Source organism: Phyllobates terribilis, unplaced genomic scaffold (assembly GCF_046119375.1).
Source record: "Phyllobates terribilis strain yellow unplaced genomic scaffold, ASM4611937v1 Scaffold_12__6_contigs__length_324123572, whole genome shotgun sequence".
Classification (NCBI taxonomy): Eukaryota; Metazoa; Chordata; class Amphibia; order Anura; family Dendrobatidae; genus Phyllobates; species Phyllobates terribilis.
The window spans coordinates 255,396,097-255,421,927 of NW_027362772.1; the positions used below are offsets into that span (position 1 = coordinate 255,396,097).

At 45.8% G+C, this 25,831-nt stretch overlaps 1 protein-coding gene across 8 annotated transcripts in view; it reads right to left on the bottom strand.

The window, feature by feature from the left end:
* Positions 1-1,948: 1,948 nt before the first annotated feature.
* NADK (NAD kinase) overlaps positions 1,949-25,831 on the bottom strand; it is a 53,838-nt gene continuing 29,955 nt past the window's right edge. For 6 of the 8 annotated variants that reach the window (XM_073656866.1, XM_073656869.1, XM_073656868.1 and 3 more), the window contains 10 exons: positions 21,123-21,206; positions 12,421-12,550; positions 11,797-11,905; positions 10,184-10,269; positions 8,942-9,044; positions 8,558-8,700; positions 7,028-7,127; positions 6,506-6,663; positions 5,538-5,620; positions 1,949-4,680 (listed from right to left, as the gene is read on the bottom strand). In XM_073656866.1, the coding sequence (XP_073512967.1) occupies positions 4,530-4,680; positions 5,538-5,620; positions 6,506-6,663; positions 7,028-7,127; positions 8,558-8,700; positions 8,942-9,044; positions 10,184-10,269; positions 11,797-11,905; positions 12,421-12,550; positions 21,123-21,206 (1,147 nt within the window). In that variant the 3' untranslated portion in view covers positions 1,949-4,529. Of the gene's footprint in view, positions 4,681-5,537; positions 5,621-6,505; positions 6,664-7,027; positions 7,128-8,557; positions 8,701-8,941; positions 9,045-10,183; positions 10,270-11,796; positions 11,906-12,420; positions 12,551-16,151; positions 16,752-21,122; positions 21,207-25,831 lie in introns of those variants that run through there. The other 2 variants (XM_073656872.1, XM_073656873.1) reach the window with 2 other exon arrangements.

Genomic DNA, 25,831 nt, shown 5'->3' on the forward strand with positions numbered 1-25,831 from the left:
TGACTTTTAGCAGATAAGCTAAAATCAATCTCTGCACGCTCAACCTCTATACCACATGGATGACAAGAATTGATTTGCCCTTTCCCTATTATCCAACAAGTGACCATGTTCCTAGATCTCCCATAGTCTTCATAGTGGGGTATCGTATAGATGGCTGTGCCCATACCTATAATATATATCTATATCTCTAGCTCTCTCTCTCTATATATATATATATATATATCTCTATATCAATGTTTTACTTCCAACTAACAAATACAGTTGCACTCTGTAACGCTATAGCATGTAAACATGAAATATTAATTGCATTACTGCTCTAGAAAATAGGAAAGAACAAGAATACTTAGCGCATAACTTGGCCAATTCATGTGCACCCAGAAGCCGCAATAAGGTGATTCTCGTTGCTGGGAGCCTAACCTAATGTGAATCCTCTTAGGCGGATATCGTTTTCTACAGATTTGGTCAGGTCCCAGCAAAGAGAATCGCCTTACCGTGGCTGCCGGGTACACAAGAATTGGCCAATTTATGCACTAAGTATTGTCGTTCTTTCCTATTTTCTAGAGCAGTAATGCAATTCAAATTTCATATTTACATGCTATACCGCTACAGAGTGCTACTTACTTAGTTATATATGGAGATGGCTACTCTGTTTGTACCTGTGCACACCTGTTTTCTGTTTGGAAGTGACGGAGTGTTTTCCATTTAATAGTTACTGCAATGGTCCATTTATACTGCATGAATATCATTCCCAGGGACGCGCTTTTTACCTTAATCTTGCAGTCTAAACCAGACGCCGATCACTTATTAAAGGAGCAAAACGCTTGTTCTTTGGGTGAAAATCTTTTGTGCTGCACAAAAGAATCCTGCTCAGCAGCACATCCCTCCTGTGTAAATAGGACTTGTAGGATTGCTACTTCCAGTAGGTGGCACTAGAGTTCAAGCCCTATTCCTCTCTGAAGAGGCAATTTGCCGATTGGTAAACCTTTATTGATCGGTGGTAGTTTAATGCCGCAAGTTTGACTGTGACACTCGTGTGGCTAAGGTTCGCCTAGTGTCGCTACTACATTGCAGAGCATTGCAAGGGTAGTGCGACAAGCAAGTTGCCAAAAATTTGATGATTGACTTCTTGCTTGTTACACCATCTTGGGGTCAACGCCATTCACTTATTTTGCGCTGTGATGTAGCAGTAAGGCTGCATGCCCACTATGCGTTTTTTCAAGGGTTCTTGCCGCGGAATTTCCGCAGCGAAAACACTTGATAATATGTGCCCCATGGTCCCCAATGATAATCCGGCGGCTCACGATGGTGTAAAAGGACCTTCCATGACGTCATGTGACATGTCACGCGACCGCTGACGTCAGCGGTTGCGTGACCTGTCACATGACGTCATGGAAGGTCCTTTTACACCACTGCGAACCGCTGGGGAGCTAGGACGCACCGTACAAGAGTCCAGGGGCCATCAGAAGGTGAGTAACGTATATATATATTTTTTTTTTTTAACTATTAACTTGGTCACACTATATAAATCCATGCCAGTTGCATGGATTTCTATAGTGTGACCAAGTTGTCAAGCACTTTTTCAAGTGATGTTAAAATTGCTTGGAAAAGCGCTTGATAACCCGCATGCAAAAACGCTTGACAAACTCTTCTACCCGGCAGGAAAAACGCATGTAAAATCCGCATGCATTTTTCCTGCCAGGGCGATGCAGAAAAAATCCAGAGCATTTCTGCTTCATGGGCACTAGGCCTGACACCGAGCAAAACTTGATGACTTTGGCAGAACACTTGCCACGCAACCATGTAGCTCCGGACTGAAGCACACTCTATGTCTTTTGTACGAACGGCTCGATAAAACCACCAGCTCTTGTGTAAACTAATTGTATGGCAGGTCCTGTAAGTAACAGCGTCTGGTCGTGTGATTGTAAATTCACCGCATCACTCTGGAATCTGAGATCAGGATCTTCATTAGGTCAAAATAGAATTTACAATAGAAATTTGTAACAAAAATTCTTTACAGTTTATGCAGATATGACATTGAACAAAACAATAGTTTTCTGTAGACAGATCTGATTATTAAAGTTTAGAACAAACATTGACACAAGTAAATGCTACAAAAACATGTAAAAATGAGTAACACCGCTGGAGGATGGGGATCGCGGTCTGCATTTACAATTCAATGGACGAGATTGTGAGAAGCTTTAGGTGGCCGTGCTCGGCCTGCTTTGTTTTCCTAAAATTGTAAGACATCTTATACCAACTTCCCATGCATCTCCTAACCTAGCAGGAAGGTCCTAAAACAAGCCAGTATAGCTTGGTGAGGAAGTCTCTAGTACAGCAAGTCCAACTCCCCATTGTCCATATTCATGCATGTTGCTACATAGATGGAAGTGATCACCCCAGGATTTTTTTTTTTACATATACGTTACAAAAAGATTTTGAAAATATAATATATTGCATCTCAGAAGCAGGAAGAGAGGACAGGCGTGTAGATCAAATTCTATTTAAATACCCCCTAATTATTCAGAAGTTGGTGGGTTTATCACCCCCCCCCCCCCCCAAAAAAAAAGTGCTATTTTTATGCAGTGACCTGACCCTCTCAATATTCCAGACTGAAACAAAGGGTTCAGGCTGGTCCTTTAAGTGCTTTTAATGAGTATTGTGTGTGACTATGGCGGCATTGTAAGAGTAGGAAAGTTGGTGCAAATGGATCTGGTGCAGCGGCCGGGTCAGGAGCCCTGAGAGCCACCTCCTAGGATCCATGGCTTCTCCTCTGATTAGGCGGCCCGTTGTCATTATTGCAGCACAATGCACCAAGCCGGCTAATCAAAAGAGCTGCTGATGCCGTCACCTAAGAATCCAATTACCATATGGATGGCGTCGTAGGAGCACAGTGCAATTGTCACCTGTGTGTCACAGCCACCGTCAAATTCACCAGGAAAATGAGCAACATAATTATGTAGATTTTAAGAGATGAACTTGTGATCTTCAGCAACAAATTCTGCTCATGGATTTTTTTTTTTCCCATCTTTTGCGGCAGAACCTGATGTTACTTTACATTGTGGACATAGTGCTAATCAAGGGTCTTAATCTTTTAAAAAAAAAAAAAAAAAAGTGATGGCCGGAGTCCTGACTGCTCATTTGCTCTGTGTGCCTCAGTATCCAGACCACCCGCTCCCTTGCCATTAGCGTTGGGGGGCTAAATGCACAGAGTGCAGAAAATAGGCAGCATAATACAGCACCAGCAAGGGAAATTTAAGTTTTTTTTTCCCCCACTCATACACCTGATGGAAATTTTTTTGTGATTTTAGAATCTGTAGAATTCACCCACCACAATGGACAGGTTGAAATCTGCAGGTGTTTTCCATGCTTAAATGCCACTCGTTTCATCCACGTTGCAGATTTCAAACCAGCACCACAGGTGGCATTCTGCTGTAGATTTAGATCAGTCGCTACTGTAAGACAGGAGGTGAAACCCTGCAGCGTATCCAGCACCTATGAACATACACAAAGGGTATATCCACAAAGGACATAAATTGCAATGGATAAAAAGTGCAGAATCTGCAAAAAAAAAAAAAAAAAACAACTTTCCATACAAATTTTTGGGTGGCTTTTTAAATCCTGCATTGCAAAGTGTGATTTTCTGCTGCGTATTACAATAGCATTGTTGCTGATGAAATTTGAGAAACTCTGCAGCACAACACAGAGCTGCAGTGCAAAGGTTGACACGTGCCAAAACCTGATGTTTTTCTTCTGCGTAAAAGTCTGCCTTCCCTGTAAGCCAAAGGAATGTTCCTGGCGGTATCTGCAATTTATACCTGTACCATTAGTGCTGACTGGTTATTGGCACTGCAGTCTCCAGTGAAGAACATGAGGAAGGAGCGTGTAAACAGGATTAAGGAGGTCGCCCATTTCTGCATCGAGCAGTACGCTGTGCCGATGATGTGCCCATGTGTATGATCAGCAGGTATCGTGCACCCGTCACATACATACCGATACCTGCCGCTCAATACAGGTGTCGAACAATCCCTTCCCAGAATGGAGCATACGTTTTTAGTATATGTACAACATGTAAAATCACAGATTCCACAAAAATGGGCTCCGAAGATGTAAGAACAAATATATATTTTATAGTATTTTCTGGTATGGGACAATTAATTATAAAATGTAAACAACTCTACATAACCACTTGGCCACCAGGAGCGGCCTCCACTGTATTGCAATGCAGAACAATACCGCGGGGGCCGTGCCGGCAGCAAGTGCTTATCTCATTTATTGTATTAAGTTTCATTAATAAGAAACACAAATATAAACTTCTTTCTTAAAAGCTTAAGAGAGAACGCTAGAATAGATAAATAAAGGAAGCTGGTTGTCGGTTCTGACCAGTACTTTGCAGTTGGTGGCTTAAAAAAGCACTTTTTTTTTTCTGATTTGGTCTCTTACAGTCTGTGACCAGGACACGTGTTAGAAGGAAAGAGATCAGTTTCATAAGAAAAAGAAGAAGGTGCTGAGTCTCTGAGGTCCGGCCATTGCTAGTACTCCTCCTCCTCGTCACCGGTGAAATGGTTTTGTTTCTTGCGGACGTTCCAATGTAAACACTCGGCCAGGCTGTCGAACCAGTCGTTCACCGGGTCTCGGAAACAGATGGAAGGAACCGGGTAACAAGAGGTAGTGATGCTAATACTGGAACGACATGAGACACGGGGCTGGTTAGATTAACACAGGAGTAACTACAAGACATTGTGGTGGGTGTAATAAGCGCGTAGACTTATGGTGGGATTGTGCGTCACCATCCATGCCGTTATCCAACTGGCCTGTCACTCGTTCTATGCACACAATCATTCAAGGAGTTTTCTAAGCATCTGCCAAATTTCTGCAGTCACTCTCTGTGACTGCAGATTGGAAAATCCTGACATTGTGCATTGTACGCACTGTCAGGATTCCCCTCAATTGCCAAATCGAGCACACAGGAGAATCCTGAACATTGAGAGAAGTGGATGAGAGTCTAATCGGCACGTGACCACCCTTGCAAAAAAAAAAAAAAAGGGCGCTACGTGGTGATTTTGACCAAAATTCACACTGCACGGCCAAAGATGGCTACCTCCTAGTGCTATAAGTGAATGGGGTTGGATTTCAACAAGCAAGTCGCAAAAAATTCTAATTGTTTTGAGACTAGCTTGTTGCTGTACTCCTAGGCATTATGAGACCCCTATTCACTAGTATTATGCTGCAATGCACACTGTCAGGATTCATCAACTTGCAGTCTTGCAGTGACTGCAAAAATTGAGGACAAGCCCGGAAAACCCCTTTTTAATAAGACTGTTCTGTGCACAGGATGATCTGCTGCCGAGAATTAGGATTATGTAATATACAGCTCCAGTTGGTGCTACTCTTTATATTACTACATAGAGCTGAAAAAGGAATTTCCACCATGCTGATGGATGCCAAAAGAACTCTAGGCCACAGCCGGGCAAAGGTACAAAGGGACACCGCAGTCTGAATTTAGCCTCAGTTAAGTCTCCTATGCCGCCCTCGCTCACCTGTCTCCATGGCAGACCTCCTGCCTCTTCCTCCCATCGAAGGAGACCCAGGCCGTGTTCCGCGCATCCGGCGAGAGCATGATCTGAAAGACAACTCACATTTTAACTCTTTCATTGCATTTCGAATTTACAGATGCATTTGGCCCCTTTCACATTGTGCAGTTTTTCACTTGCATCAATTCCAAAACTGCAACAGTGACCAAATACCAAGTGGATCCAACACAAGGGTGCATGGTGCATTCTTGGCACAGTGATTGGGAAAGGGTCACAGTGGTAAGACCCATACCATAAGGAGGACGTGATAATATCCTACAATATGTAAATCAATTAATGGAACACCAATGCACAAAAATTTTGCAATTAAAGGGATTGTCTATTTTTTTATGGGTTAAATTGCAGAGTGGCTTTTACATCTTGTTTACCGGCCACCTCAGTAGTCTGACAGTGGCCATTTACCTAGGCTTGCAAGTGTCGCTCAGTCCTCTATACTGCTAGCAGCACTGGAGGGAGCATATGCAATGCGAGCACGCTGCTGCTGGTCCGAACAGTCAATCTTCAGAAGCGCACCGCCCTCCGGTAAGCAGGAAGCCGGATGACAGAGGAGCGGTGCGCGCTCCTGAACGCAGACAATGAGAAAAACCTTTGACCTGAATTTGGGTTTATTTAATTTTTTTTAGAATTAGTAACTACAATAAATGCTGTTTGCACTATTATTTTAAAGAACAAACGTGTAAAGCTTAAAATTTCACCACTGTTAAGTCATTGCTGCCTATGGCAATTCTCCAAGATGAATTCTTACTGGATTAAGCCTCAGCCCCAAACTGGAGTCTTTCGGCTGTAACCAGTCTGGGCATTATTGGAGCAATACTCAGAGTGATTATTACCAAGAAAAATATACAGCAGATGGGAACGTGGTCACAGCGCATGGTGGAGAGAGGCGTCACTGTGCACGTAGTAGAGGAACCTACCTTTAACTCCACCCCGGCAGGGACCACTATTGGTCGGAAGGATAGAGAATGGGGACAGATGGGGGTGATCATTATGGCTGGTACGTTCGGATGAATCATGGAGGCTCCAGCTGCCGCTGCGTACGCCGTGCTGCCGGTCGGGGTGGACACGATGACTCCTGAGAATGGAGGAATTGAATACAGTAAATAAACTGCAAACCACAAAGATTCATAAACTACATAAAGGCTGAATCTGACATGAGAATGAACGGCGGCCATCACTGAACAGCAAACATGGGGCAAGTGGGACAGCTGACTTGTACGACCTTCATTATCTACACCTGGATACTCTGCACTATCTGAAGGCCTCGGACCACTAAAGTATAAAGCCCATCAGGTATGTCTGGACCAGTGCAGTAACTAGTGCAAGATCTCTTCTGAGACTTCCGAATGTAGCTCATACAAGCCCCTCTACTGCGAGGTTGGGGGGCGGCCGGCAAAAGGATAAAACCTTTATTAGAAGAGGACATTTACAATTATTACCATCTCCTTGAACTGTAGTGATGAGATGCCCATCTAGGAAGACGTCTACGTTGGACAGATAAGATGAGGGGCCTCTGTCCACCACCACTTCATTCAGGACCTACGGTTCATTAATGAAGACAAGTTTAACATCTAACACAAAAAAAAAAAAAGAAGCAACGGTAGAGGAACGCGCCGCCGTTCTGCCATTCGATCTACTAGAGGTTGTAATGTGCCTGCAAGCGCATTGGGGGGACAGGTATATTGGGGGTGGTGGAAATCTAATATTTCCTCATAGGCATCGGTGTGTATTCTACAACTGCGAATTAGCCATCTCGACACCACCTAGGAGAGGCGGCGACCCAGTAAGTCAATATTCAACCCTTTAATAAGCTTCGCCGCATGACTACGGATAAATGACGGGTCAGGAACTTCCCTACGGGGACCTGTTCCAGGATCTTTGCCTCTCATCAGTGCAGAGCAGTCTCTGGCTGGCTGAATCTGTTAACCTTGTGGCAACATGGAGGGAAGTATAGGTTCACCTTAAAAAGACCACCTGATTGCGCCATGGGAGAAAAGGATGCAAATTAGCCCTCACAGATGTAAAGAAACTCTCACAACAATCACCTAAGAAAGGTAGCTACTCTAAGTCAATATCCGAGCCTTGTAAACATAATGTGGACTAGTACTTTCCATATGTTGCCTCAAGTACGTCGCACTTAGGCAGCCAGACTGTGCTCTACACTGATGAGGGGCAAATACCCCGCAACAGGCTGTCTGTAGAGGAGCTTCTGACTTTATGTTTATTCCTGGTCATGTTGCAAGGCTCTGTAAAGGTCGAATTTAGACTTCTCATAGGTGGTGCATGCCAGATGGCTCTTTAAGGCCATGTTCACACGTTCAGTTTTTGGTCAATATTTTACATCAGTATTTGTAAGCCAAAACCAGGAGTGGAACAATCAGAGGAAAAGTATAATAGAAACACGTCACCACTTCAGTATTTATCACCCACTCTTGGTCTTGGATTACAAATGCTGATGTAAAATACTGAATGTGGCCTAACAGAAATAAACTAATTTGCATCCTTTTCTCCCATGGAGCATAGCCTGTAGGATGCCATATTCAGCTGATCTCTTTAAAAGGAATATGTCAGCAGGTTTTTTTCTATGTAATCTGACATCAGCATGATGTAGGCTCAGAGACCCTGATTCCAGATCTGGGAAATATGAGCCCTGTATAACCTCACACCCAGTACTGATTGGCTGCTTTGTGTACATTGGATGTTTTCAGAAAGCAGCCAATCAGTGATGTGGGCTGGGTTATACACAGCTCAGCATTCAGAGCTCTGCTAGATCTGCAGCAGAGAAAACTGATTGTATCACAACTGCTGCACCCAGTAAACTAAGTGATACATCGCTGGAATCAGGGTCTCTGCCCCTACATCATGCTGCGATCAGATTACATTAAAAAAAAAAATGTTGGTAGGTTTTTGCTAAGAAGAATTTATTCTTCCCCCCATGATTCCTATGACTTAACACAAAAGCAGCGCACCTGATACTTGGTTTGTTTGCCGTGCTCCTTCTCCTGCTGGCTGACGATGAGCCCGTTCTCCTCCACGCCATTCTGAATCATGGTCTTCTTCTCTTTGTGCACCTTCACTTTTAGTCTGCTGCGCAGGACAAGTGCCGCATTACCTGCCGAGGACAAGTCGACATACATGTAACAATATAAAAGGTGATGGTTACATTCCCATTAGTAAATATATATATCCCTCAAGGGTCTCGCGCAAGAGCACCCCTCACTGGGAGATCCTCGTGGGTGGCACGCAAAAGTGCCCCTCGTGGTGCGCAAGAGCGATCCTTGCGGGCCGTGCAAGAGTGCTCCTTGTGGCGCACCCCTCGTGGCGTGGAGCGTGGCCGCAGCCACTGTTCTTACCTTCAATGACCTGATTGACTTGGGTCTGGAAGTTGTCAAAACTAAAGGGGGTGAGGAACCCCAGTGATCCCAAGTGGAAAGCCATGACAGGCGGGACACTGTCCTATAAAAGGTAGAAAAAGAAATGTATAAACTCTCAGAAACGTGTACGAATACATGCAAACATTTATTGAATGCAGAACTGCAATACCAAACTCAGCCCATATACATGAGTGGCGCTGTTTCTAGATATAAAGCAGACCTTTAAGCAATTATCAATATTCATAGTTGTCAGAAGATGCAATAGATGTTGAGATGGCCGTTATCATCCACGGAGGGGCCACGTTCTATGGGGCGCACATACTCCTCACTGTGTGGGCCATTGTCAAAAATGTTCAACCCTGGCCACTAAGCCTAACATTACACTCTTACGTCCTACTCAGCACACTGATTTTATTGAATAATTTAATGAGCATGATCTCATCGAGGCAGGTCATTGTACAGGAGGGGGGGGGGGGGGTGAGCTGTGACATCGCCTATTGTGATTGGTGGATCCTGTGTGATCAGTCATTGTAATCCTGTGTAATGAAGAGACAGCTAAAGTTTTCTGTGCATAACAGGGAGTAGGAGTCTAGTATTTGGCTTAGTGACCAGTGTGAATATTGCAAGCTTTTTTTCCTTTAAATATAAATAGTAATTTGGTGAATTGGAAAAAAAAAATTAGATAAACCTGAATTAAACAATTGATCATTTTGTGACATGTTCTCTTTACGTCAGTGATTGGTTGCAGTGGTCACATGAATGACATCCGGCAGGGAGTTTAATGGGAATGTAATGGTTATTATATATTTATTAATTAGATCATTTCCTATTCTCCGGTAACTTTCTTTGGTGAATGGGAAGAGCTGCCATACACCACACGCCCTGCAGCCATGTTTTCTGACTACTTTGGGAAAGTGTCCACTATCTCACAGGTTTTCCCTTTTTGCACATTTTCATTGCCTTCCACAATATCGAAGAACATGGAAAGGATTTCTTAGAAGGATCTAGACTAGCAGGGTGTGATGTAGGCAGTCTGGAAACCTGTGCAAAAAACGAGGTCTCCCGGTGGGTTTTCTCCTACGTGGAGAAGTTTCTTTCCAGTATTTTGGGATATTTTTAACCAAAGTATAAAATCTATCAGAATAGTTTTCCATCATAAGAACCATTATATGGACAATGACGGGTTTTGCAATTTACTTTTGGGACCAACTGTTGACCGACCTGGAAAAGCGAGGATGCATAGAGCAAGGTCCCATCTCCCCCAAGGCAAATAATGAAGTCGATCTGGTTAGAGATGTCATCAAAATCTGGTGAGTGATTAAACATTGAGGTTAGCATTCGGGGAAGTTCCTGCCCTTCTTTGCTAGATCTGGGAATGCAGAAATGAAGAATTGGGTGTGGAGAGAAGAGAGGAGTGTCCTGACCCCGGAGAGGACAGGGCGGCTCCATCTACCCGAATAACACAAGGTAACAAAAACCAGTTTAACAAGACGTTTCCGCTCTCCTTGTTGGGTTTTTCGCGAAAGAAATTATAAAAAAGGACCAGACCCAAATTTCCAGGACACAGAAAATATCAACATCTCAATGTAGAGATGCATCCTCAGTAATAAGATTCCTTAGGAGATGATGTGACCCTCCTGATTATTCTTAAAGGGGGTGTCCAGGATTAGAAAACCGGGGCTGATTTCTTACAGAAACCGCACCACCACAGACTATGAAATCAATAGAGTCGAGCTGTGAGACCGCACACAACCCGAAGTGGCCGACTTCTGATACCGGACAAAACTCACGGTCAGGACGCTTTTTCTCATAGAAAGCAGCCATGTTTTTCTAATCCTGGACAACACCTTTAAAAAAAGCTGAAAAAAAAAAATAATTCACATCACTTTCTCATCATAAGAAAGTATTTGAGCTTGTACACCGGTCTGTGCGTGCTGCATGGGCAACATGTCAGGGCAATTTTTTTTTTTTTTTTTTTTTTTTTTTAAATCATTTGGGGTGTCAAGACACAGACCCCCCCATTAGAAAGACATGTAATAAAAGGAAAAAAAGATTGTTAAAATATAGGCATTTTAAATATAGAAAAAAAAAAATAAATCTGTGCGGCTGTAGGACAACTAGCTGCAGCAGAAGCCTCCCCCTATGCAGTGCAAGCAGAAGGAAAAAAAGATTGGGCAGAGTTCAGTCACTTATCTAAAAGATCACCTGGAGATTTCTTCTCTACAAGCTTTCTACAAAACTGACTGTTTCAAGATCTTGTAGAAATCCTGCAGAGAGCAAGGCATTTATCGCCTGCCAATCAGTTCCATCTTTGGTGGTTGGTTGAAGACCCAACTCTTTAGTCAATTGTGTGAGACTTGGCGATCTTTTGATGAATTGCTGCAGCCAGTTGTCTTACCACCACATACACAGTCATAAGGAAGATACGGGGAGCAGAGGAGTCCCCGAGACCTTTTATCTAAGCATCACCCCCCCTTCCTCTTTCTCATATTCCTGTGTCTTGCTACACAAGGAGCCTTCCTGTACTGCTCTGTGTGCCATAGGAGACCAAGTCTGTCAACGCCGGCCCTCACAATCCATCCTTTTATAGCTACTGTTCCTTTAATACATTTACACTCTGTAGGAAGTACTGTAAAGGGAGGCTGAACGTTTACAATCCAGTCTCAAGATGTGATTAAGCATCATGACTACGAAAACAATTGGGTGATGTGGGTCAGGTAATTGCTGCTACACAGTTACATAACCGGATTTTTAGAGCAGGAGATTTTAGTTAACTTTTTAGCCAGATATTCATAGAGCAAGTAAACAGAACTATGAAGGGGTGAGGTGATTACCTTCTCTAAAAGTGCAAAACTTCTTTTTAACTGGTCCAAAATTCTCGTCGTTCACAATGGCCGGGTCCTCCAGGACCTTCTTCTCCACGTAAACAATCATGTTCTTCTGCTAAATGGAGATGCAAGAGTTAAAATCGCACACGAGTAGATCCATCGCATGCAGAATATGACCGTCCAGGGCATCCTAAAAACTGTAGTGAAACAGAGCCCAACACTCAAATCGGTCCATAAATATGAGAAAGATGTCGAACAAAAACAGCTCTGCCCCGACAACCTCATACACGAGAAAGTTCCTGCGTTTTCGACAGGGAGGAAGGAGAAATCAGTTGTCTGACTCCTCAGAAAACAAAAAGTATCAGATGCTTCAATAGCACCTGCCCGATCCTTCTCTCTCCCGACAGAAGATGTTGAGGGGCTCCAAAACATACCAGATGGTCATCACTTTCTACCAAATCCCTCCCAAAAAGTGCTTTTGTTAAACAAATATTTTTCTCGAAGACCCCTGCAAGGCTCGGTCGGCTGCAAGGAATTGTTTCACGTCCATCTCTTTTAGTACCTGTCTAGTCGATGTCCATATCCAGCAAAGCTAGCCTAGGAGACACATCATCATCAAATCCCTCTTACCTCCGTAAGGAACACACAAAGGTCCTTGAAGGGCTGCAGCAGACTGGCGTCTCGGACCTTCTTGATCACCAGTACACTTTTGGGTGGCTTGTTCCACGTTAGTAGCTGGCTCGCAGGGTCCTGAATATGCCTAAAAATGTAGAATTAAAATAAAAAATTACAAGCAGTGATATACCATAATGTAAAATGTTCATTATCAGCTTCTCCAGAATCCACCCGGTCAGACTAAAACAGGTCTACCAAAGCTAAAATGTCTCCGACAGGCATTGTGAGCCACTTCCGATATATCGGAGATAGCTCCATTCCCAAAGAACCTTGAGTCGTGACCGCACAGGGACGTCATGAGCCTTAAGAAGGTGTCGGAGCATTTTGTAGACATGTAGAACATGCTGGTGAGGAGTGGAGGGGTCCTGGCACAAGATGTGGCTTCCCGTGTTACAGGGTAAATGATCTGTGCCAGCCGACCCATAATGGAGCCATGAAGTGGGTGTTGACCAGACTCCACCAAGAACCAATCAGGAAAATGTAAAGATGGCGAGAAGGAAATTGCCGCAATCACAGTAATGACCTGAACATGCGGTAATGGCATCGGCTTTTTATAGCCTACATGACCCGAGAAAGGAGCCATCGGCTTAAAAGTCGGGATCACAGCAATAAATATCACGTGTAACCCAATTCTTACATCGCATCTACAAGGTGTGTCCGTATCTACAAAGTGTCGGCGCGCACCGTGTACCAGAGCTTTTGTCCTGCTGCAGTGTCGTGCCTTTGTGTGCCTGCACAAAATCTTGTATTATTCTGCTGCCTGTGGCTTTATTGTGGATCACAGCGCCCCCCGACTTCAGTGTCAGGCATAAATCCTCACCCAAACATACACCACCTTTTTTTTCCCACAAGGTGCAGGGGAAATTATTATCCTCCACATAGAACCACAAGTCTCAGACAAACCGAGTCTCCACTTCATCTAAAAATGAATATTCTTATGACAGATTCAGACTGGATTGTGGTTTATGATTGTTGTTTACACTGAGAAATTCCACAACATATTTGCAGACTCAAGTGACCGTGGCGGCCTGCCTTATCCTGGGGGTGGGGGGCAAGTGCTGGGGCATGACTTAGCTTGGGGGGGGGGGGGGGAGTGGACTGCCTTAGCTTGGAGGGGGAGCGAGTGGTAGCAGCCTGCCTTAGCTTGGGGGGGAGGGGGGGTGAGAAGTGGTGGCGGCGGCCTGCCTTAGCTTGGGGAGGGTGAGAAGTGGCAGCGGCCTGCCTTAGCTTGGGGAGGGGGAGAAGTAGCAGCGGTCTGCCTTAGCTTGGGGGTAGGAGGGGGTGAGAAGTGACAGCAGTCTGCCTTAGCATGATGGTGGGGGGGGGGGGGGGGTGAGAAGTGGCAGCGGCCTGCCTTAGCTTGGGGGTGGGAGGGGGTGAGAAGTGGCAGCGGCCTGCCTTAGCTTGGGGGTGGGAGGGGGTGAGAAGTGGCAGCGGCCTGCCTTAGCTTGGGGGTGGGAGGGGGTGAGAAGTGGCAGCGGCCTGCCTTAGCGAGGGGGTGAGAAGTGGCAGCGGCCTGCCTTAGCTTGGGGGTGGGAGGGGGTGAGAAGTGGCAGCGGCCTGCCTTAGCTTGGGGGTGGGAGGGGGTGAGAAGTGGCAGCGGCCTGCCTTAGCTTGGGGGTGGTGGTGGTGGGGGTGGGAGGGGGTGAGAAGTGGCAGCGGCCTGCCTTAGCTTGGTGGTGGTGGTGGGGTGGGGGAGTGGTGGCGGCCTGTCTTAGCTTGGGAGGGGGGAGAGAAGTAGCAGCAGCCTGCCTTAGCTTGGGGGGGGGGGGGGGAGAAGTAGCAGCGGTCTGCCTTAGCTTGGGGGGGGGGGGGGGGGAGTAGCAGCGGTCTGCCTTAGCTTGGGGGGGGGGGGGGGGGGAGTAGCAGCGGCCTGCCTTAGCTTGGGGGGGGGGGGGGGGGGGGGAGTAGCAGCGGTCTGCCTTACCTTGGGGGTGCGAGGGGGTGAGAAGTGGCAGTGGTCTGCCTTAGCTTGGGGAGGGGGGGGGTGAGACGTGGCAGCGGCCTGCCTTAGCTTGGGGGGGAGGTGGCAGCGGCCTGCCTTACTTGGGGGTGGGTGAGAAGTGTCAGCGGCTAATGCCTTAGCTTGAGGAGGGGGGCTTCCTTAGCTTGTGCATCACCCATTTTAATAGAGGGGGATCCCGCAACAGTTGTTTTTTTTTTTACAATGAGAGTCTATAGTCAAGATACTCAACTGCATGCTGCTAACATTGGGGCTTTACCTTCATGGTGTGAACAGAGCCTGATTCAACTCCTGTTTGTAAACCTTAGTGTCAATTAGTGTAGGCATCATCCCAGATCCCAAAGAGGAGATCCGCTGCAATACAGGAGCAGGGAAAGCTGGGTGTCCATCTAGCGGGAAGTCTTACTGCTCCTTACTCAGCTTTCCCACAGATACAGAGGGACGCTGGATCCGGCGTCAGTACTGTACTCGGGGCTGAGCCCAATAAGTAGGAAGGCGACTGGCACATGGGATTAGCGGCTGCTGTGTAATAGGAGCGGGCACTTCATGTCAGGAGCAGCTCATTGTCACCGGCAGACGGAGAGGACAAGCGGCAGCTATTGTGACAACAGAAACAGCTGATCTACAGATTTCCCATACACCCCATACAGCGCTGCTCTGCCGCTCTCCAGCTGATGCGAAACAATCTCCTGATCTAAGAATACTGATCTACACCGATATTACACGCACTGACATTCACATAATCTTACAAATAATGGTCTGAAGTGCCTCGAAGAGGAAATGCTGCAGGCCGCCCAGGCGACCTGCAATGTGAAACGCATACTGTGTTTATGTCGGTGTGATTCATGGCCAGTAACGAGCAAGTATAATAAACATATATGTACCACGTAACATATAACAATACAAAAACCATATAAAGTACATGGGGAGGCGCCAAATAAAAGGTCACTACAAACGTTCACATCTTCCATTTATCACCGAAGCCCGGAGGACCACATCCACTTACAATAGGGTCTGTCATTGCCATCACATATGACAAAAACAGAAGGCAGCCATTGATGCATATGGGAACGGAGCCACAAATGGCCGCCTGCCGATCGGTCACTGATTTCCTGTGCAAACTAAAATCCATTGCAAAAATCTGCATCCTAGGTCACCATATGCCACCAGGGCATGCTGGGAGTTGTAGTTGCATAACAATAATAGTAACCCCCTGTGTAAAAGTAAAGGCATTCCCACATCACTCCAGCTGATAACTAGAAATAAGTAAATTCTTCCATGTAAGGCTTCAGAATAGCAGATGTGAGTGAGTTACCACGTACAGCACACCCAGCTCTGCTACACCAACAGCGATTCCTCTTTACAAAAAACACACAAAATTCACACCAAAGCAAAAGTGTAAAATCTGCAGATATCCGTAGGAAGAGAGTAGTATAAAAAGGAAGTGCAAACAGGTAGAAGTATACAGACATTGCTGCCCATCCCGTCCAGAGGGGCAAGTTCTGGTGAAATCAGACGGTGTCCCACAACTGCAGAATAAGCAGAGCGGGGGCAGCAACACATGCCTGGAAAGCTGCCCTGGGATCTGTGTATTCCCTGCGTCCATTCTTTGCCCTTATTCATGCTGACAAAGCACAACACCCCCCCCCCCCCCCCCACTACCATCTATACCACCCTGGGGCACAACTGTGGGGGGTGAGGGACGGCTGGAGATGCTACTGACCAGTGCCAGGTATTCTTGGGAAGGTTTCTAGGCTTCACTTTGTCAAAAATCTTCATGGTGTCTTGCATAAATCTCACGGACGGTAAAAAAAAAAAAAAAAAAAAAAGAAAAAAAGGGGGGGGGTGATGTTATTGGGAGAAAGACATCATAAAGCAAAAAATCCAAAAAAGACGGGAGGGGAAAAAGATGGGGGGAGACGTCAGAAGGCCAGGAAGAGACCTCGACAATTCCAGATCAAGTCATTTCTACAGGAGGAGATCTTGATGATGGGGTCTTCTATCCCGGGGGCGTAAGTGAAAACAGCTGCACGTGTTGCTAAATGGTGGCAGCGGAGGGAGAGCTCGCCGAGCCTCCGCACGGTTATCGGCCATTCCACTCGTAGGGCAGGGGATGGGCCGCTCCTTTTGCAAACCTGAAGACGCACAAACTTCCTTAAGAAAAAAAAAGTCAATGAGCGACTTGAGCTGATTCCCCACTCGGCCGCTCGTCCTGGGAGCTTGGCAAGTTTATAGGAGGAGGTGGTCCGACGAGGAAGGGGTGGCGTGAAGAATCAATGAAGGCTCGTCCAGGTGCTCCGGCTCAGTATGGCAGGCAGCCAGCGCACGGCCTCTTAAGACGAGCTGACTATTACATAATGCTGATCCTGCCCAGTAGGAGGAGAGCGGCTCCATCAGGTGGAGGAAGGAGGGGGTGTAAATGATGCATGGCTGTACGGACACATCTTCATATTACCAGGGCTGGTCGGACTGATGACGACACCAGGAAGCAGAGTCCGTTCCGCAAACCGGTGATGGTGCCAGAGAATTACTAAGTATATCAGGACCCTCAGGGCTTGTTCACACGATGAATGTCTGCAGTGAAAAAATGCAGCGTTTTACAGTACCAGCAAAGTGGATGAGATTCCAGAAGCCTCATGCACACGATGCAGATTTTTTCCTTGCAGATTTGAAGTAGTTTTTCAACCATTCAAATGTATGGGGGGAAAAACTCATCACTGAAGTATTTTACGCTGCGTTTTTCAATGCAAAACAAGTGATTTTGATGCAGAAATGTCAGCTGCAAATACTTAGCTCAGACGATGAGACGAACCCCGCACCTCCGATAACAGGGGACCGCGGCTGGGGAGACGAACCCCGCACCTCCGATAACAGGGGACCGCGGCTGGGGAGACGAACCCCGCACCTCCGATAACAGGGGACCGCGGCTGGGGAGACGAACCCCGCACCTCCGATAACAGGGGACCGCGGCTGGGGAGACGAACCCCGCACCTCCGATAACAGGGGACCGCGGCTGGGGAGACGAACCCCGCACCTCCGATAACAGGGGACCGCGGCTGGGGAGACGAACCCCGCACCTCCGATAACAGGGGACCGCGGCTGGGGAGACGAACCCCGCACCTCCGATAACAGGGGACCGCGGCTGGGGAGACGAACCCCGCACCTCCGATAACAGGGGACCGCGGCTGGGGAGACGAACCCCGCACCTCCGATAACAGGGGACCGCGGCTGGGGAGACGAACCCCGCACCTCCGATAATAGGGGATTGTGGCTGGGGAGACGAACCCCGCCTCCTCAGGCCTAAAATTTGTAACATTTCAAGAAAATTTAGTGCATTTTCTTTTCTTAATTATAGCAGGGCGACCCCTTTAGGTCAAAGATGGCATAACTCACTACGCCAAGGACCAGGTATCTGAACGTCCTAGTCAGTGTGCTCATTTTATTTATTTTTTTCCTATGTATAATAAATTAATGATACATCTCGTTGTGCAAGTTCTAGCCGAGATCTTCTAGTCCAGAGCTGAATTCACCGATCTGGTTGCTGTAACTGTAAACACGCCGCTCCGTATCCGCTTCCCACTAATACACCGCTGTGGGTTAGTTTTATTTGATCTCAGATTACATACAGTACAACGTCTGGTGTGAATATATCCTAGAAATCGATGTGCAAACATTAAGCCGACAGGAAAAGGCAGGGCGATTTCAGCTCCGAAGCACTTGAAATTGTGAACGCAGCTGTGAATATGGTGGATATGCAGAAGTGGACCTCACCGCTCTCTATAGGAAATAATGCAAACTGGTATATCCACGCAGTAACCTCTTTGGCATTCGGCAATTACTGGAAGGTTTATTTTTATAATATTTGATGTTTGCGGCATTAAATGGAGGTTCTAAATGACCCCATTATCAAGATTACAGGGTTTTTATGAGATTACACGAGTCTACTGACACCTCGCCACTAATGTGTCATAGGTTTTACTTATAATGATGCATATTTTTCCTTTTCTAAGAGGCAGGGAAAATCCACGTCAGTGAACGGACGACGTACAGGAAGTAAAACCTATAAAAACTATTAATAAACCTCCGACCGACACAATTTTTCAGATAAGAGGCTGAAACGCTTCTGTACATTAGGCAATTTAAATAAATACGCCTCTTCTCAGGTCAAAATTTGCTTTTCGATAGATTAAAAAAATAAATTTTAAAAAAATGTACCGTATTTTTCGGACTATAAGACGTGCACGCTATTAGGAAGAATGAATAGTCACTGCTCCCCACGCACGCAATCCCGGAGTGGGGAGCAGTGACTATTCCGGCACAGAGCAAGACGCAGCCCTGGAAGAGAGAGGAGGGGAGTATAATTTTTTTTTTTTTCTGTGCAGCGTGACGGGGATCAGGGGGTGCCATACATACGGGGAATGAAGGGTGCCATACATACAGGGGGATGAAGAGTGCCATACATACGGGGGGATGAAGAGTGCCATACATACGGGGGGATGAAGAGTGCCATACATACGGGGGGATGAAGAGTGCCATACATACGGGGGGATGAAGAGTGCCATACATACGGGGGGATGAAGAGTGCCATACATACAGGGATGAAGAGTGCCATACATACCAGGAAGAGGGATGAAGATTGCCATACATACAGGGATGAAGAGTGCCATACATACCAGGAAGAGGGATGAAGGTGCCATACATACCAGGATGGGTGTGGGGGGGGGGCCATACATACCAGGATGAAAAGTGCCATACATACCAGGAAGAGGGATGAGGGGTGCCATGCATATTAGGATGGGGATGAGGGCCACATATAACAGGAAGGAGGAGGCCATATATAACAGGATGGGGGATATTAACAGAATTGGGGGACATTATCCCTATAACAGTGTCAGCAGCAGACCCCCTCCCTCTTAACAAGGCATCATGACCACATTTTTTGATTACATTTTTTTTTTCTATTTTCCGCCTCTAAAACCTAGGTGCATCTTATGGTCCGGTGCGTCTTATAGTCCGAAAAATATGATAGATATATATATATATATATATATATATATATATATATATATATATATACATATATATTGTACAGTAAGTGAGAACTGATAGGAGTCAGAGTTCATTATAACGGTAAAACCCCAAGCGTCCAGCAGAGGGCACAGACAAGAACTGTAAATAAACAAACGTAACCATGGCAACAAGAGAAGTCATAACGCAAATTAAAATAAGTTCAGGGACACAAATCGGTTTATGGCCGATGGCTTCACTTTGCTTTAGCTTCAAACCATCGACCCAGTTTTTAAAATCTCTGCTGTATGTCAGTGATGAGCGACGCTCCTGTACAGAGCCCAGCGATCCGTCCCGATCACATTCACCTTACACAGCGGAGCAACTCGTCACAGTGTAGCAGAGATTTTCTTCTTGCAGTGATCCGTGCATCAGTGACCTGATAGGACGGATCTTTTCACTTTGACTGGAAACAAAGAATGATTTCATTCACGGAGAGCAAGCAGAGATCTTAAAAATCTATTTAAAAAAAAAACTTGTGTCACTTTTCCTGATGTCAAGATCTTTTTTATGACTTTGGATGTCACAGACGCCGCCCCGTGCAGTGACGTGCGGCTCTGGACAGACTGTATGGAGCATGTTGGCAACACTATGGGTACTAATGAGCAGTAATTGAGGGAACCTACAGCGCCACTCCTGTCTACAGGCAGTGTCCGGTATTGCAGCAGATTCAGATTTATTTGAATGGAGATTAGAAGCAATACCGGGCACTGCCTGAGGATTTTTTTGTAATGTGCGGCAGCCCAGGCTTTCTGAGATCAAATCCCACCCAAGGTCAACATCTACGAGGAGTTTGTATGTTCTCCCCGTGTTTGCGTGGGTTTCCTCCGGGTTCTCCGGTTCCTCCCACATTCCAAAGACATACTGATAGGGAATGTAGATTGCGAGCCCCGATGGGTGTCGTGATGATTATGTATGTATATAAGTATATAAGTGAGTAAATAAATAAGTGCTAATGAAATGGGAGCAGAAGCTAAGTCTGCACTTATCTGCTAAGAAGCCTGAGGACCTCGGGTGTTCTGCACATGGTGGAGTTCGGTGGGGACGTGACCTGCAGCTATTGCTCTTCCCAAATAATGAGAACTTATTTAGAACTTTATTTGCTTAAAAAAATCATAAGATCAATGTGATTTCCCTCCCGTGTTTGCTCAGTACAACAAAGCTGCAGAGTCAATATTGTTGTGGCGTTCACATCAAGTGTGAATCACAGGGCTCGTATGGAAGAAACGCCACCCGCTCCGACTGCACCTAATATTTACTGAACCCTGACAATTAACAATTCCTCCACCCAAGTGTCCTGCTCTGACCCCACACCTACCGGGGACTGAGGGATGGCAGAGCCCATTGTGGGGCTCAGTGCTGGGACTATCACCCATCACTGTTTTTTATCTTGGTCGTAAGTTTGTGGCCAGAAAAAGTTAAGTGCAAAACTATGCACCCATTAACCATCAATTTTCAGTCTGCGCAGATTTGCAGTAACATTGACAGCCCTACAGCAAGAACTACGGCTGCCATCAGTGCGTCCAGGTACAGTAATCGCAGGACAGAGAACAAGGGCCCCGAAAAATGTGACAAGGACATTTGCAGCGCGGATGAAGGTAAGCGGCTCTTGTGGACAACTACTTACATGATCGCTTTTGGATTCTGCAGCATACAGGCCTTTGGTCCGAACGTGGTTACTGGGCATGGTCCATGCATGGATCTGGTTCTCCTGCATAAAGGGGAAAAAAAAAGACAGACATTTGTGAGATGTCATCGCAAGCACATACAATAGGAAACCTGACATCTTTATAAAAAATAAAAAAAAAGTCTAAACCAGAGAAAAACACAAAATCATTTTAGATTTAAAAAGGAAAAAACAAAACACATTATGGAAATCAGTTTTAAAAAAAAGTTGCTCCCTCTCTCCCAGCTCGTGCTGTGCTACTAACATAGTGAGAAACTGCAGCTGCATCCCCCTCCTCCCTCTCTCTTCTATTGTACACACATCTTTGTAAGCACCCTTCCTTCAGGAGATGGGTCACTATTCTAGGCGCTCGTTATATCCCAATACATTAGAACAAAATTGATCCATTGTATGACTTGGCGCTGGATTGGGGGTATGCTAACCTTTTTTTGCTTAACCCTACTTTTCCTATAGCAAAGGAAATTATGGTGTACAAGTTTCAAGGGGGGGATGAGGAGTAAGAAAATGAAGGTTTAATGAGGGTCCTAAGGTCCTGAAGGCTTTGTTTCCTACTAACAGCAGAACCACCCTTGTCCGTAGGACGTGCCTGGTACTGCAGCCCAAGCAATGAAAGTGTGGTGGTCTTTGTTTTCTAATCTCTGACATCCCCTTTAAGGGTCTATTCTGTAAGAATAACACAGATTAGAATATAGAACAGTGTTCAGATGTAGATTTTTTTTCTCCTACCATTTGCAGAAAGGGCGAAGAACTATGGAAATGTCGTGTAAGAGGGGAGGAAATGCTTTGTAACACAGCACGGGTTTCCCAAAAACTAACGTGCAAAGGACGAGATCCCGTGTTACGGTGTGACATCACGGGAACTGGAGCAGACGAGCTCCAGGGAACAGCACAATACAGGAGGAGGAGAAGGCGCGACACCGGGACTGCAGAGTCATGCTTATCCAGCACACAAAGCCACGCCATTAACCACTTAGTGCTGGATGGAGGCAACAGAAACCTCAGATTACAGAAAGGAGTAAAGGAGGAACCCGAGACGGCAAACGTGTGCAATGGAGGGAGACATGGAACAAAGACAGGAGATAAAGGGCAGGAGATAAAGGGCAGCAAAAAGACAAAGTCCATCAATGTCACATTATTATTATTAATCGGATATATTATGAATCAGATGTACGGGGGTCCGAATCCCTCTAACCCCACTGATTGACAGAATACAAGGCACAGTGTCATAGACCTCTCCCAATACCAGGCACAGCCACAAATGTACGGAGCAGAGCCCGGTCAACAATGAAGAAGCCAGAACGCTGCGGCTCCAACCAAGCAGCTGATCTGTTAGGAATGAGGGGGGCGAGGAGTCAGACTCTCAGTGATCTGATAATGATGGGGGGCAAGGAGTCAGGCCCTCAGTGATCTGATAGTGATGGGCGTTCATATCAAAACCTCTCATTGGGTGGGTACGCATGCAGCATGAATAGAAACTCCCCCAAATATAAATGTTGTGACGTGCGGCGTTAGACAAGCACTTCACAGTAGAATTCTGTGACAGATGAGGCATGTTGTAGATTCTCGTTCCAGCAGCATCAACTAAAAGTAGAAGCATGCAACTAAAAAACCCCCAATCATTTAGAGCAGATTTTCCAAAAACTCCTAAAGACCACCAGACACACACGTCAGCCCCTTACAGAACCGTATTCACCCTCCAATCGGCCCCTTACAGGACCGTATTGACCACCTTTCAGTTAACACCTTACAGGCCCTTCCACAACACCACCCAGTCAGCCGCTCCCCAGTCAGCCCCTAACCCTCCCGACCTCCCCCAGTCAGCCCCCTCCCCTCCACCTAATAGGTTTCAGCGCTGCGGGGGCTTTCACACAGTAGACATCACTTCCATAGCCGGAGGAGACCATCAGAGCTCCCTAAAAAGGAGAGTATTCCTCCCTTTATCATTTTTAATCAATCCATGTTTTTTTGTGTGTGTTTTTTTATTTTTTTAAAGGCAATTCTTCTACTGTAAGAAAATACCCAAATTGTCACCACAAACCGCTCAGTGCTTCCCCTCCCCAGGTCCAACACAGTCTGTTGCTCCACCCAGTCTCTGTTATTGTCCGCAGCGCCAACGACAAGTCAAACAGTGCTGCAGACAACAACAACAGAAACTGGGTGGAGCGACAGGCTGCACTGGACCTGGGGAGGGGGAGCAAAGAATTTTTTTATACTTTGTACAGCTATATGCGGAAATCTTCTTATCAGGATGCCATATTAATCTACTCCTCTACAACACATCGTTACCAGCAGACCCCAGTCACCCTGCGCCATTCATTATTTATGTGCTGCAGAGATCGTCTATCCATCAGGTTACTAGGCCATTCATTACTAGTGAGTGGGAAATGCCCCGGGAAAGGAGATATGGAGACATTATATTGCAAAGAAACTCCAACGAAGTTTGGTTTCGGGATCAAACTTTTCTTACTCCGGTCTGTCTCTGGGAAAGCAGAGTGACCAACAAGACAGCTGTCACCCCTCACCGGAAGGAGGGGAGTACCCAGCTTTCCCAGTGCTCGGGTATTTATGGACCTATTCTCGCTCCGGCCAAATTTCCTTATTTGAGTTGGTGTCTCCAACCAACTTTTTTTTTTTTTTTTCTCCATATAGATTGCCAAGTGAGGGTTTGCTTTTTCACAGGACAAGTTTTAGTTTTGAATCACAACCTTAAATTTTATTTAAAAAAAAAAAAAAATTAAAAATTAAATTGGTTTCTGTTGCCATTTTCCGACGCCCGCACCTTTTTAATTTTTCCATCGCATGAGCCGAGTGGGGGCTCGTTTTTATTTGCAAGTGAGCTGTATGTTTTATTGGTATCATATGGGGCACATACGGCTTTTGTAGCATTTTTTTATGGGGGCAGGGTGAGGTTGGAGGTGGAAGTACTATGAAAACCTATAATTCTTAGATTTTGTTGCTTTGTTTTTTCTTTTTAGCGTTTACCCTACAAATTTAATTATTTTACATCTCAACAGATCAGGGTTTTGCAAACATGGCGCATCGAAATATGATCTTTTCTATTTCTTTATATTTTGGGAAAAGGCGAGAGAAGGAGGGGTGGGTAATTATATCTATTTATTTATTTTTAATACTTTTTTCTCTTTTCTTCAGTATAGCGAAAATGACAGTCTATTATATTTGGGCTTCAGGGGACTGCCATGGGGTCTGTAGTAGGTCCACGGCTGCCATGAGATTGACAGTGGCATTTAAGTGGTTAAAAAGCAGTGGTCTCTGCTGTTAGAGACGCTACTGGCCGTATATAACACAACCGGTCCCAGCAGTGTACAGTGCGGGCTCAGCTCTTGAGCCTGCTCTATAAGTCTGCACTAGATGAATGTTGGGAAGGGGTTAATGTTTCAAGAGAAATTTCTTTGGGTGGACTGGCTCTCCCAGGTGTCTAAGTAGAGCCGTATTGGCAATGCTCCATGGGAAACAAATATGCAAATTCGCAGTCACTCAGAATTAAAAGTAGGCTAAACTGTGCCATCTAGTGGAGGCAGCCACCCTATAAGGCAATGTTAGACACTTTAAGGAGCCAGGGATATGGGTAAGGCAAGCTGGGGGACAGTACTAAGGATGAAGAGGAGTTTGGTGGAAAATAACTAACTTTAACCTGCAAGTGTTATATCTAGAGGAATCGTCCTCAGCAACAAATCCGTGAAGTTAATAATTAACATTTTGCGGCAGCAGAAGTGACCATTTGTTTTTGGAAATCAAACAATGAAATGGCACATATCAGACGATGTACACAAGAATGACGGGGAACGGACAGTGCAGGCACCAAGCAATCCATTACAACGCTCTTCAAAAGGACCCAACACTCAGCAGCGCAAGTTCAGCAATGTGGCTGCTCCTCAGGGGCGTCACTATCCACCTGCAAACACAGCTCCACTTACTGAGAGGTATGGTGGACGAGAGCGCTTTGGTACAGAGAAAAAGGGAAGGGGACCGAATGCCAAAAATGAAGAGAAAGCCCCCCACTGATCATAATATAACACACCCTAGTTAGAAACCATAAGATTAGATGGTGGAAATACCCCTTTATAGACATTTTACATTGAGGATACACCCTTTAAAGAGGACCTGTCACCAGGTCAGAAGTGGCCAGTATTTGCCCTTATTTTATTCCCACTACCCTCCCTGAGTATGTATGTTTTTTTCCTTTTTTAAAGTCCACCATACGGTTCCAGACATATTGTCCCTTTTATTTAGGGATACTTTTTATGGGTTCCAAGGGGGGCGTGGCTCAAAGGATACTCAGGGGTGTGGCTCATGGGATCCTCAGGGGCGTGGCTTTAGGCTTCTGTGCTAAAGTATTGACATTTCTGAACTGGTGACAGGTCCTTCACAGCTACCAAAAGTAGTGATGCTCGGGCGAGCACCGAGTATTTACAGCTGCTCGGTGATATCTTTGAATCGCTCCCGTGTGCATGATTTGCAACTGTTTGACAGCTTTATTACATGTGAGGAATGTGTAAGAAATAGACATTCCTCACATGTATCAAAGCTGTGAAACAGTCGCAAATCATGTACACGGGAGCGATTCAACCATATCACCGAGCAGCTGTAACTACTCGGAGCTCGGCCCGAGCATACTCGGCGAAAGGGTT